We start from the raw sequence: 14,062 nt of genomic DNA, 5'->3' as shown, positions 1-14,062 counted from the left end.
GCGGCCTCTTTTTTCTTCACAAAGAAGCTAACCTCGCTCAGCGTATCGTTCTGATTGTTTTTTTCGACAACTGGCAGAAGTCACCCCTTACATGCATGCGTTGTTGTACGTCCGTGAATCTCTGACCAGAAGAATCCTTGTCCGCTCTGCTTCTTCATCCGATCCTCTGTCTTCGCATGAGCACCTCCACCTCACGGCTCCTTGTCTTTCCTCTGCCCCTCCCGACCGTCGAGGCCTTCTACACCTTCCCAGGCCGGTCCTGACTTTTTTTCCTTTCGTGCATCTCCATTGATCAGATAACCGTCTTCTGAGACGCCGGCATCTGTTGGCTGCTTTCCTGTCTTCGCTTTCTACGAAGTATTCTTGACAACCGTAGTTTTTCCCACTCATTCCTACCAAAACGGTTGGGGGGGTGGGAGTCGATTTTCCCCGTACTTCTTTCCCGTAGGTACACCCTGTCCGTCTGACCGCCCTTCAGCCTCTTTCTCGCATCTTCCTTCTTTTTCACTAAATATATACCTCCGTCATTGTACACTTTCAAAGTATGTCCAGGCGGATGATCTACAAATTTGACCAGGCTGTTACAGCAGCCCTGGGGTCAAATGGGAGATATGTCGCTATGATAGGAATGACAGCTTCTGCTGTCCTTTTCTCTTTTCACTACAAGTTCAAGGAAGTCATTCAGGCGACTGAGAATGTGGCCGATATTCAAAGTCCTTCCACGGTAAGAATATTCAATAAATAGTTAGGCTGTGCGTGACGCTAATACCACATACCTCCGATGGTTACTCATAAAGGTTGCTTACGTGTGCAAGCGGTTGTACGTGCTTAGAAGTAGGGGAAAGAGAGTGCTCTGCGGTGGCGTACTACGGCTAAGCGATTTTGAAGTCCTGTCGTGTGTGTGTGTGTGTTCTTCTGGTGTATCTCTCAAAGCTGCTCGTGATGATGAGTCTGCATGTATTTTCTATTACCTCCTCTTTTCTCTCTGTGTTCTGTGTCCCAAGATGATATTCTGCTGAAGGAAAACTATATGAGCCCGGCTGTACTCACATGACGTCACCTGGTTAGTCCGTATGTAGTCTTGCGTACATCACTGCACTTGGGTCGCGCAAGTATAGATAGGTAGAGAAACAAATACACAGATAGACATCCGAGAAGAAAATGCACAGGTCTATACGAAGTATGCTATGCTGTGACGCTGGTACTTGAGTACAGACAGGTATGTGGGTACTCAGACAGAGCAGCTTCTGTTGTCCGTCTAGTGTCAGTCCTTGTGAGCCTGTCTCATTTAAAGAGGAAGAGAGAGAGAGAAAGTGACAGCTCTTTTTGTATGACGATTGGTCCTGTAGAAGTGTAGGCTTGTTCCGTGTGTGGAACAGAATTACTCAACAGAGGCTTTTGCTTGATACTCGCTTTGTGGCTTCAGCTATCTTGTTATTATGATCTAAATGCCTTTCATTAAATAGTCACGCTTTGCATCACATGGTGCCCGTACATAAGATCCGTATTCTTCTGTCGGCTCGGAAAGACAGCTACTGCAACAGATTCTGAAGTGTGCGATGGAAGTGTGTACGGCTGCTGACCCTCTGTGTACATTCTTGTCGATCGACAATGTAGTAGGAGACAGAGGTGTTTCGGACGCACACTGGGTCGCTCTCCCCTTTTAACGGTATCGGCGGTCAGTCAAGCTGATTGATAACCTACCATGAAGGCTTCGGAGCAAACAGACTGAGGAGTGTTAGCGTATCCGTGTGACCCCTGTCCCACAAAAATACCATAGAATACGTGACGCATGCTTCTTCAGCTGAGTGTTCTAGGAAAGCTGCTGAGAGCAATTGTTGGGTTGCCCTACCATACGCGTGTGGTGTGTGAACACCAGAATCTGTAGGGACTCACAGGGATACTGGCACGTTAATTCTCATCAGCCTGTTTAGTACAGAGACTCTTCGATAGCTGAGCAGCTCGACGGACCCAAGCAGTCGTGGGGACGATCCCTATTGCCCTTTCAACTAAGTCATATATATCCCTGTAGCATACTCATTTGTGCGTGTATGTGTGACTCCGATCATGTGCATACTTCTCCGCGAATCGTTTGCAGTGGAAAACATGAACAGCACCTGGCTGTGTACCGACACGCAGGGAAAGACACGTGTTTGCTCATGTATAGTCTCCTGCTGACCGGAAGAATGCGTCTGTATGGGAGATCTGGCGTGTTATCCGGAGTTTGCCTGCGCATCCTATTTTCTGTGAAGAGGCCTATGAGTGTGCGCTGCCTTGATACCGTGTTCGGTGTATATCAAACTGAGAGCTGGAGTGTCGCATCGTGTATCATGCTCAGCTTTTCTATCTTCGACTTCTGTTTGGGAGGACAAGATCAAGACTCATGGGGTCCCTCATGAACCAGCCTGTACGGCCAGTTCTAAGAGAACCTCTTTACAATGCTCTGGCACGGATCGGTGGCATTGATCTAGATGAGACCCGCTATCCCCTACGGAGTTACAAGTGTATCGGTCATCTCTTTGCCCGTACGCTGAAAGACAAAGAGCGAGAAATTGAAGACATAGGACCCGATTCTCTAGTAAGCGTGACCTTCGATTCCTCTGGCTTTGAAACTAACCACCCTGTGTACGAGCATCGACGCTTTGCAGCAAGAGGGGTGTATTGATAGTCAGGCACGGTGTCCAATTCTTGAGGTGAATGCGTGCAAGGAGAAGCTTTGGTGTTGGGGCTCCAGTGTCTTCCTGGTAACAGATCAAGCTCGTGTTCCACGCGGCATTCGAGGTAGTACTACAAAGTATACAAGGGAGGGGCAGGAGTCTTATACTGAATACCGAGAAGGATCCTGATCCTTTTCGAAGAAATTTAGGTATGTTTGGTGTACGGCAGTCGCGTGTGCTGTTTGGATGAGAAGTGGTGGAGTCTTTTATATCGGCGTTTTTCTTGTGCTCGTACTTTGTGTCCGGTGGTGTAAGAACGCCTGAGTGTTTCTTGTAGGGAGCTCCCAGGTTGTCTCGCTCCGTATTGCAGCTTCCACAACTCATAGGCTGTCTGGTGAAGGCGAGCTTTCGCCGTGCACGTATCCGCATGTATGTCTACTGGTTGTCTCACATTTCTTTATCTACCTTGTTTGTAAAGAAGCCATTTTTTCGAGTGCGCCCTAAGGGCATTTCGGGTCGTATCGTGTGTGGTGATTGTCTAGGCAAGTCCGGCTGATGGCGTCGTGATGGTAGTCGGAGACGTCAAATCTGAGCGTGTGGAACAAGTGAAAGGGGCGACGTATAGCCTGCGTGCTTTCCTAGGGCTTATGCCTACAGTCACTGATCCACAAAAGAATAGTGTAAGATGCTTACTTCATGCGCTCTCTCAAAATTGGAGATCTCAGGCTTCCTAAGTACATCGAGTCGTCCCGTGCTGGAAGTTATGCTGTATTATGTTATAGCCACTTAGTGAGCAGATGGCTACTGTTAGACACCGGCTGTATATACTTTCGGTGTTACAGTCATACACCCGGCGCGCGTCTGTCTACGGTCGTTCCGTATGGACACATCTGTACGCATCTCTTTTCTGCCTTGGAGAGATACACAGCTGTTGAGGGCATTACTTTTCTTAGTGGAGCATATACAGTCCTGAGCATGTACGGTGTGTGTGTGTGTACTTGGCCTCGACGTAGGAGTGAAAACTCTTCTTATTGTCTCGTGCCCTCGTGTTACCTTCGTGCCTTGGGCGGGGTCCCGAACATGAATATCGAGGCCGTCCTCAGCACGTTCGTTTTTCCATGTTATGGTGATACTCTCTCACAGTAGAAGGCGTGGACGGGGAGGTGTAATATCGTGTCCAAAGAATACAATATTACGCATATATGCATACTTCCATGAATGGAAAGTTTACAAATATACTTTCTTCTGTATGTTCAGCGCTCTATACATAGATGGATACACACCATGGTGCAGGTAGCAGGTAGATCTGCACGTGGTTCTGTTACACCCTCATGCATGCTTATCATGCACCGGCAACCGTTCCTGGTGATTTTCGTTTTCCTTGTGTTAGAAAACACTGAACTTTGTTCCTGGTATACCCGAAAGAATAACACGCTGTTCCCCATGGTGGCTTCGCTACTCTCATCCTCGCCGAAGTCCACTCACTCCTCTCGTTTTCTCACGTTACTTCTGTTAATCTTCCCCTGTACTGGTTGAGTGATTAGCAAAGCTCGAGGTCGATCTGTAACGCAGCTTCTCTTTGTCTTGTCTGTATCTAGCCCTATCTACCTGCTCTTTGTCTTCTTTGATGTGTAACGAACTCAGCTGAAGTTCGTTGTGATCCATCTTCAGCCAAAAAACTATCATCACTTTCACTCTCCAGCCAAATTCGACGTCACTCTCCTCCGCCACATGACTGGAGAGACCCTCCCGGTTTTCCGGTCGTTCCTGGCGAAGTTCAATGTACGGGCTTCTTGTCGAAAGCTCACATGGTCTCTTGTCCAGGGACAGCGTGCAGACACATAAGGTTTAGGGTCTTACATGGATCCTGTGCCATGTGATACCCTGTGCCGCATACGTACTCGTCTAGGAAGTGACCCGATGAGGGGCGAGGGTTACGCTGTAGAAGCATACGAACGTTTTGTCTTCTAGAGAATGTACAAAATAAAACTAGAGTGCTTTGATGCTCGTCCCTTCCACCCGTACTTGTATGTGTGTGCATGTACTACTAACTAATGGAGCCTGTGTGATAGGAGGTGCGTGAGGAACTCATAGTTGGGAGGGTCGCTTCTCAAGCAGGAGTTACACTATTGAGACGCTTATAGGTTATTTACAGTATGCAGGTACTTTGAATGGGGAAACCTTCAAGCAGTGCTCCGCGTATCTTCGTCGCATCCTGCTAACTTCGTTCTGGATCATATGTAGACATGGCTAGATATCTGGGGTGACAAAGGTAGCGCTAAGGCATTTATAGAAGGGGTCTGTGAAGTTCTGGTGTTGCCGAGACGTTGGGACGCACCTGTCTCCTCAGTAATACTGCTACGTCGAGCCTACTCTAGAAGAGACAGTTAACTGTGCATATTCCCGTTGCATAGTCACCTGTGTGGATGTATCTGTGTGCTTACCTACGCTGATCCTGACAGTCGCCCTGGGGCGCCTTCGTTGATATTTCGTCGTTCATGTCTCCTGAGACAAAGGACGTGCGTTTGTGTTAGATGGGTGATTTCTTCATGTTGGCAGGATGTCTTCTCCGTGAACGAGCGGGTTGTCATGAGCGGTAAATGGGCTTACGGCTGCATGCACATGGTGGCAGTAGCAGCCTATAATGTTGGGAATATTCGCATCGCCAAAGAACCCGTAAGCATCGTACTTGTCGGTGGGGTGTATATGGACGACACGCGTGGCTATAAAAGAACATCCTGTGCCTGATAGTCTCAGACGCCTAAGAAGTCCAAGCTTCCTCTTGTCGTCCTCACAGGGCTCATGTTCTTTCGTTTACGGTCTCGAGTAATACAACAGTAAACATAGGAAGAGCTACCGAAACTGTCGCACTTCAAGGCGTGTTCGCAATCCCATAATAACCCCCCCCCCTCCAGTCGTTTCTTGCAGTAGTAGAAGAAGTATTAGTCTTGATGCCTTTGAAAGACCATTGCGTTATTGCTATCTTGCTGTCCTGGTGACGTCTTGACGGTCCTTGACCCGGAGTGAGTAGTGCCGTGTAAGAGAAGAAACACCTCATACCATTTCTCTACAGGTCGAGCGTATGACGATACGCATACCCCTTCCCTTCACCGTTGTCGTGGATGCGCGTCCCTATATTGCGGACCAGAGAGAGGCAGAATCATCTCATACGAGTACACGCGGACCACAGGCGCGGTGTCGTGGCGTTTTAAGAGAAGGGATATATTTGGCGTGTGCGGAAGTCACTGCCCGTCGAGGAGACAGTTATCTAGGTTCCTATACCTCAAGCGGAAGGCCGTTCGAATTGAGTCGTTGAGTCATGGGTGGTGGCATTGAAGCACGAGACGCTTCAGATATGATGTATGCCGAACACTTTCTCTTTTCGTCTTTATGTTTCGACAGGATCTGCGAACGAACGAACTGCGAGTTGTCCTTCGACATCTTGGGGGTGATGTGGAGACACGAAACTACTCGGGTAAGCCTCTTTTTCTCGTGAGCGGCTACTCTGGTGTGTATGTCGCGTGATCGATAGATAGGTAATGATACATTCTTTCTTTAGTTACGAAAGAATTATATAGAGATGGACTAGCTTTTCGGGTATCAGCCCATACATATACGGTGAGGTGTGGTTACTGTTTGCTCTTTATCTGAGGTGTTCTTCGCTACCAACATGTACTTCGAGTAACTAGGGGGTGGTATGTCGTGAATCTTTCTTTCCAAAGATGTGTGAATCTGGTGGAGGTTCTTCAGCATCCTCTCAGTATTCGGTGAGATGCTTTCACCCCCTCCTAACGTCGGATGGTTTTCAAAGAGGGTGCTCTGAGAGCCTTACTATGTCTTCGTGCTTACATGGTTTTCGTCCTCTTTACATTGATTTTTGGATAGAGGGACATATGCATGCTCAAATCGTCATGTGTCTTTTCTTTTCTTTCCTCCTTCCGTTGTATGGACCATAGTGAACTTCCGAACTTTCGGCACGTCTGCATTCATACAGGAAGCGGGTGTTGTTGGCTACCCAGACTGCCTTTGCAATGCTAAACTTTCTCGGTGCTTGGCCAGTTAAAGCTGTCCAGCGTAGTTGATCAACTTAGGAGTGTCACTGTAGTACCAGAAACAGAGGCTTCTCGTTTTGGAGAACGACATGAGCTTCGTAGTAGTAGTAGTACGTTAGACAGAGCGACAGCGGTACGGCTAATGCGCCGCAGCAATGAGACGTGAGTGCGATGTCATAGTTGCAGTGCAGGTCTAGGCAGGAACTGCATAAGAGTCAGGGGTGTATATTTCGACGGTCTGTGGTTGTCGTGTTTCTTCATGTTTCCTGGGGTCTTCTTAGAAAGTTTCTTACCTGAAGAGCGAAGTGTTTGCTTTGGGTTACAAGCAGTCGACGTTCACCGTGGCTCGATCGTTCGCATCAGTGGGATTCAGTTGTTGTAGGAAGCAAGGGTAGCCTTTTTACGGGAGGGGTCCTGACTTTGAAACTCTCTCTCTTACTGATGTCACTCTGCCGTCTGAGGGCAGGTGCCCTGTTGCTCACCTCTGCCTTGCTGTCCCCTCTGCTCCGTATTCAGAACCACCAGTTGAGTATGCCGTAGGTCAGCATGTCGGAGAGTTCCGTCTGGGGAGTACGATCGCCCTGATTTTCGAGGCCCCTCGAGACTTCGAGTGGAATGTGGTTAGTCATCAACACGAGGAACGAATGAAGACGGTATTTTCAGTCTCCGCGTTCACTAGGCAAAATCTGTACTTCCACCATCGAATTCCCTTTCAGTCCTGTATGTTTCTTAGGTGTGATGTACTGAAAAGTGTAGAAAGGTATGTATCACAAACAGCGATACTTATGACGTCATCAGGAGTCGAGCAGGAATCGGACTGGGCTTTGTGTATGGGGGGCAAAAACGCGTCATAAAGTTCTCAATCTCGGAGTCTTCATGCGCGAGTGCAACAGGTAGAACAGGCGTGTAGCTGTACTTGTACGATACTCCCGGTACCTGCATATGTTGTCTTCACAACGAAGAGGGCAGGTGCATATGGTGAACCGCATAATTCAGACGTCCTCAGAGCGGACACCATTTGTCTCATTCCATGCATCGTAGCCCGTGTGTGCCAATCGACAATTTTTGTATCAGTGGGTATTGCAGTCACCAGCCATGCAATACCAGTCAGGGGTCAAGGGTCCAGGTTCCCCGGAAATCACGATACAACACAGATCAGCCGTCACAGTTTGTCTCTGCAGTTGGCTGGCGAAAACACATCCGACATGGGGGTTTCCTCGCAGGCTGAGTTTTGCCAAGTGAGCTTCAATAGCACTAGAGATCTCCGTAGCTGTGCTGCAGGCGGCACAGTCCTACAGGTACCGGGGCATTTCCTTTTCTTTGCATGCAGGCACCTGGCGACGAGGTCCGCGTCGGCAAGCGGCTGGGAGGCGTAGGACCTGTGAAGCGAGCTCAGACAAACACCGAGCGTCTGTATGCGTTCTACTGATGAAAAGAGGAAACCTGTGCTTGTGAATGTTGGTGGTCACTATGAATGAACGGACACCCGTAATGCCCCCCAATGTGGCTTGACTCAGAATGAGTACGCCTGGTGATCGCATACATGCACATGTAACTATTGGTTAGATCAGATCATCTAACCTTCTACGCGAAAGACCTTCAGTGAGGTCGAAGTGAAAGAAATTTAGTACTTCCGTTGAAGACTTGTCAGTGCCATTTTGATCGCTGTGGCCTTTTCATTTGTTTGTTGTTGCGATCGAATTTGCTGCCCGGTTATGCCAGCACTCGGGGAACGAGTGTCCCGAGGTCCCGACAAACAGTTTTCTCTTGACGTTTAATTGTTGTGTACGCTTCCACGTGAGAGTGGAAACTTTGTCGTCAGAAGTCGCCTGCCAACTGCCTCCCGATGCAACCAGCTGTGGAGCGTGGGTACCACGTTGCTGCTATCAGGTGTGCTGTGCGGTTATCTGTTGGCCAGGGATTCAGGTTGGACGCATTCACGCACGGTACTGCAGTCTGCAATCCAGATGTGTCGCTTATACTTGCCTTCTACGCATCTCCTGTCTTGCAGGACAGCATACGGCAGCTTCGCAAAAAGATTCCTCGCCGCAGCCCAGCGAAAAAGAGCCCATACAATTCCAAGCATACGGGCCTATGGTGAAATGTAGGACTCGTTTCTCTGCGTCTTCCGTGTCAAACTCTGGACACTTTCCTGCGCACAACTCTGCATGACGTACGGTGGTCCACAGTACTGACATCACAACTCGGCTGAGCGAACACCGGATTGGATGCACGCCTCGGCTCTTGGTACGCACCCAGCAAGGTGTCCGCTTGTCCGGTCTCTTGTTATTAGTGAACTTCGGGCGAAGGATCCAGCAACAATCAGAACCAAGCCCTTGCGGTTCTGTCGTATTTCGGAGCACAGTCCGCGGAAGCGCACCGGCGGGCCGACACTTCCTCAAATCCGTCTGACAGAAAGCAGGGAAGCGAACTCTACGACACGACACCCTGAAGATAGATACATGATACCATACCGTAGCTTGGCACACCACTCAATATGCTGGTGTGCGAAACACCTTGCATACAACTCACCCACTCCGCGAAAATACGGAACGGAAGCAACTCGAACCCCGGAGAATGTGTAAAAAAAGCTGGATAGGACAGCTCCTTCACACACTTCTCCGCACTTCATCTTCTGAGGACTGCAAACAACCCCTGACGCTTCTTCAGCAATGTGTCCGCTCTACCGCGCACTCCAGCATCAACCAAAAGGAAATAACATGGGCGGCTAACAAGCATATTAATCGGGCGCCGTTGAACGCCAAACACGGCTACACTGAAATCAACACACATAACCGCCAACGCCTGCAAACAGAAGTCTCCTTAAGAGACTATTAAAAAGAAACCTTTTGAAGCGCGCCTGCCGGAAAAGTCCTTTCCGGGGGGTATGATGGTCGCTTTTCGAGTAAAGTCACACAGCCAACTATACGGATTCCTTGATGGCAATGTCACTACCTTTCTTTCGAACTGGGAAGCACCCGCATCGCAGCTCTCTTGTTGAATTGTGCAGTTATCGTGAAGGCCACGTTTTTTTTCTCCAGTGAAGAAACCAACATGTATACGTCCGTCTTTTCGAAACACCGTTCCATTCCCCGAGCACAAAGCGTCCCTACATGGGCACGGGCTGATTTAGTTATCAGTCTCCTCTTTCGCAGATGACTCTTCGTCCTCTCCGCCTTCTTTTGCCTTCAGCTGGATAGTCCATCTCCGCTCCTTGTTACCTTCAGTTTCCTGAGATTCACCAGCTTCGTCTGCGTCAAGAGCTACGGATGACCTCCCACTTCCTTTCGGCTCCTTCACACCTTTCTTGTTGTAACATACAAGAAAACCCGGAACCTTTTGCTTGAGCTTTTCAACCTCAGCTTTGAACTCTGAAAACACAATTACAAACACAAATCATATTTGAAAGGTATTTCTACGAACTGAAGACTAGGCCTCGAGCATTGCAAAAAAAGGCATGTGACAAATCTCACTATACCGAATCATGCACTCCCTCCCCTCGTAACAGCGAAACGCACAAAGCGAACAGGCCAGTGCACGCCTCATAGCTGATCCGAGAGCTCACAACTCCGAAGAGATCATACGCAACCATACGATCATCTGCAATATCAGCCTAACCTGCTGGCCGCATGCCGTCTGTTGGACCAAAACGCACTGTAAGTTCTGACAGGATTTGTGTGTGTATTGCGGCTAACAACAGTTACAAGTGAGGGTCTGCTCACGTTGTCAGGTTCTTCAGCAGCTTCACAGCAGAGCTGCAACAGACCTCACACACCACGCGTCCAGAGGACGAAAGACAACTAAACATGCGATACTCGGGATTCCTGGCAGAAACTACGATGCGAACAAAAGTTTGCCTAACTGTTTTCAGCATCCAAAGGCCTAACAGGAACACTTTTACACCCCAGACAGCAAGTGTTTACAGCCTGAACGTCACTATAGTAGACCCCTGCACTACCCCGACCGAAGACAACCCTTCTTAGGTATCCACCCGGATCGCCAAACTGCACACGAATCAGAGCCTCCTAGCTCTCTTCACAGCAATCACCAGTTTGGCTAGAGAAGACTCTGTAATGTTCACGCGCGACCGCATTGTGTGGTCAGACCTGAAGAAAATTTGTTTCCTTGTTCGTCCTGTGATGATCCTCGAGACAAAGCGACGCTGTCCCCTGTATCGGCGCCATCCTTCCCTCCAAAATGTGTCTTGTCTCCAGGCCCATCTTCCGGGGCTTTTCCCTCAGGTAGTTGGTGTCCTCCCTCCGCTTTCGTCTCCTCAACTCGAGAAGTCGTCCCAGTCCCAGGGCCAACAGCCTCCGCTGCACTCGCTAATTTTTGTGACTCTTCAGCTGCCTCATCACCTTCCTTAACACCTGCTCCCTCGACGCTTTTTGATCCAGGGCTGGGGGGTGCCTTGTCGCCCTCCTCGCCCAGTTCTTGTGAGTTCGTCTCTCCTGACGCTAGACTTTTCCTTTCTTTCCCGAGTGGAGCCACAGGAGCAGGCGACACAGATGTGCGGAGTCCTCTTTTCTCTCGATCCTTCTTAGTCTGCTCTTCAATCTCCTCACGAGGAGACAGTTTAGTTTGCTCCGACTTGACGGCCTCCGCGACTCGTAGCATGCCTGCCTCCTGGGGGCGTACAGGACCAGCTGGTTTCGTTACTTCCCATTTCTTCCCTGAAACGCAGCAGTCCGAAGACCACGATGAAGATGGAAACACCGGAACCAAAGCGGCTAGCAGAAGCGTTCTCTTTCAAACGACAGATTTATTCGAGTACATGCCGGGCTCTGCCAGGCGCATGATACAGCTGAACAGAACCGTTTCTTGGAAACAACAGACTATGCGACGTGCAGATCATGACAACGCTTCTCCGCCTTTGTAACCACGGCGAGCCCGTCGACATTCGTGACTCCCGGAGCAGGCGCAGTAGGCTGCAAAAGAAGTGAAAACGGGTGTAAGATCTGCTGGCCCCGAGGTCAACAAAGCAAAGAAGACACTGAGAGAACGCCATCTTTACCACTGACGTATATGAAAACGCCTGTCCAAGCTGGAGACCTCTGAAGTAGCAAGATTGTACAACCCTTCTCCTTGAACACAGCGCCGAACGTTCAGCCAGCAAGTTCACGTCTAACGCGGATCTCGATGCCAAGAGCCACGTCCCTTCTTTGGCAACGACCAGCCGTTCTTAGGTTCACTTGTGTCACTGGCAGTGCAGCTAAGAAAACCTGGCGGAAGACGCTCACCCGAGTAAGCTCCCTTTCTTTTCTTCTCTGCCTCCTGCTCCTCTTCCTGTTGTCTCCTCTGTTCCTCCCGGAGTTTCTCGAGATCTCGGAACTTGTTCAAGCCGGCCTTCTTATCCAGTGACGTTTGGTCCACTGATTCCCTCTTCTTCTCCTTCGCAGCAGCCTCGCGTTCTGCAGGCCGGGGGAAAGAAGAAAAGAAGCAGAAGACCCGTCCAATGTCAGGCAAACGTTCGAAACACCACAAATGAACAAGAAAACGCGTCATCCATCACAAGCAGGCAGAATCGAAAGACTTCCCCTATCGATATGCCCATAATACTCCTGATGATGCAGCGGAGCCGGCCAGCCAGCCCTCGTTCAACCCCCCCCCCTGGCCCCCGAGGGGCAGTACAGCTAAGTCGAGCAGAAAACCTGCACTTGCTTGAGCTGGCTCATTCGCTCCTCAGTGGAGAAGCAGTGCCATCCCCTCTTAACTTGAACGCGAAAAACGGACGGAGGTCCCCCGGCAGCGCATACGCAGTTGAAAGGACTACGGGACGACTTAAAAGGGTGCAGTGAACTTGGGCTGACAACAGACGACTAAGGTGGAAACGCAACAGAATGGTGCCAGACGGAGCTGTGAAGCCCATCAATGCCAAGCTGGATCTCAAGACTGCTCCAGTGCGGCTCACCAGTTGAGGGATCGGCAGCCTCAGCGGCAGCGTCCTCTGCGTCCGCCGCTAGCCCAGCGATGAGGTCATCGGCGTCGATACCGGAGAGAATATCATCACCCATCCTGACCAAGGATAAAGCAAGCAGCAAGTGATTTTGGCGAAGAAAGCGCAGCTATCCTTTCCCGATAGTCGCGAAGGCAGGTACTGCGGTCTTCTGGCACACTTGGGCACCAAAATCAATTAGAGGGAAAGGATGTCCGGATAACTCTACCTAACGGGTTCGGTCCCCGCGTGCACGGACCGAGGGTTTAACGAAAGATGCAGAAAGCAACCCAAGTGGAACTTTGGAGAGTCGCGACGAGCGGGAAAGGTAGTACCATCGCCCGTCCACCCAGATGGAAAACAAAAACACCTTCTGTAAGCAAGTGATAACAAACTACCGGGGTCTAATCTGCGGAGGAAAAAGCAACAATGGAAAGAGACACACTGTCCGTGGAAAATAACTCCGCGGGTAGTCCTGTTAATCACGGAAAGCCAGCTAGCCGTCAGAAAGGAGATGCCCCATGCGGTGCTGGGCCAGGCCGCCACACGGGGCGCTCGAAACACCACCAGGGGGATGGGTACCTTGTAGGATCGACGACAGTCACCCTCGGTTCGGACCGCCAAGGTCGTGTACCCGTGTGATCATGATCAATCATGGTCCGCATCTGGGCCAGGAACCCTCAGCATCGGGATCCTGCCGTAGGCACGGTCGCATGTGATTATAGCCGCTTGGCATTTCGTCAGGCTGCGCCAACAATAAGAGAAGGGTGAGCACACTAGCTTCTTCGTCACGTGATCCCATTCGCGGGTAGCTTTAGATTTAATGCCCGACGGGAGCCCGTCTTTGACGCGTGCATCTCACCCGGTCGCGATTTACACCAGTCCGGATCCTCCCAGTCTCGCCGCTACAAGGAGACCCTGACAGGGGGTGGAGATCGCACTTCCCCAACTGTCTGTGCGGATTGGCACGTCACCCGCGTTACTGACGGACTGGCGGGACAGGCACCAGCGGGCACATGGAGAGCAGCGCTACCCAGCCTCACGAGGTAGGCCGACAATCATACAACCACGTCTAGACTGCAGAATCGTAAGACGGACTAACAAGGAACACAGCACATCGAGCAGCAACAAGTCTCGTCCGTCACACTGGGCGTCGCAGTCGAGGAGAGTTCTCGTCGAAGCACGAAAACAATCCCTGTCGTCTTCTGTCCTCCACCGTCGGCACCACGTCTTTCCAAACTGCTCATCGGGTCTGCGGAGACGTAGCATAGTGTTGTCGGGTGATCGGACAGTCGGCGCCTATCGATGCCGCATGATTCTCGGGCTGAGTGCGCTTCCGGCGGAAGCGACGAAATCGCGTCGAAGTGAGCGCGCTCGTAAAATGCCACAAGTACGAACCCGTACAGGCGTGGGTTTCG

The 14,062-nt window shown here is 50.3% G+C and overlaps 2 protein-coding genes across 2 annotated transcripts; one reads left to right on the top strand and one right to left on the bottom strand.

The window, feature by feature from the left end:
- Window positions 1-544: 544 nt before the first annotated feature.
- Window positions 545-8,164, top strand: CSUI_005022 (phosphatidylserine decarboxylase; the record flags this gene model as incomplete). The annotated part of the gene is made up of 7 exons (XM_068065202.1): window positions 545-724; window positions 2,339-2,578; window positions 3,200-3,337; window positions 5,217-5,333; window positions 6,060-6,132; window positions 7,226-7,362; window positions 8,040-8,164. 7 exons carry the CDS (start codon window positions 545-547, stop codon window positions 8,136-8,138), a joined length of 984 nt encoding a protein of 327 aa, XP_067922818.1. The 3' UTR covers window positions 8,139-8,164.
- On the bottom strand, window positions 7,819-13,742 carry CSUI_005021 (uncharacterized protein). Its single transcript, XM_068065201.1, has 6 exons — window positions 13,507-13,742; window positions 12,621-13,389; window positions 11,950-12,120; window positions 10,816-11,382; window positions 8,965-10,080; window positions 7,819-8,088 (listed from the first exon to the last, which is right to left on the bottom strand). The coding sequence occupies exons 2-5, from the start codon at window positions 12,721-12,723 to the stop codon at window positions 9,839-9,841; spliced, it is 1,083 nt and encodes a 360-aa protein (XP_067922817.1). The 5' UTR covers window positions 12,724-13,389; window positions 13,507-13,742; the 3' UTR covers window positions 7,819-8,088; window positions 8,965-9,838.
- Window positions 13,743-14,062: the final 320 nt, after the last annotated feature.

This window comes from Cystoisospora suis (assembly GCF_002600585.1).
Source record: "Cystoisospora suis strain Wien I chromosome Unknown contig_2409, whole genome shotgun sequence".
Taxonomy (NCBI): Eukaryota; Apicomplexa; class Conoidasida; order Eucoccidiorida; family Sarcocystidae; genus Cystoisospora; species Cystoisospora suis.
The sequence above is the reverse complement of the archived record's forward strand: the minus strand, read 5'-3'. Positions and strand labels throughout refer to the sequence as shown.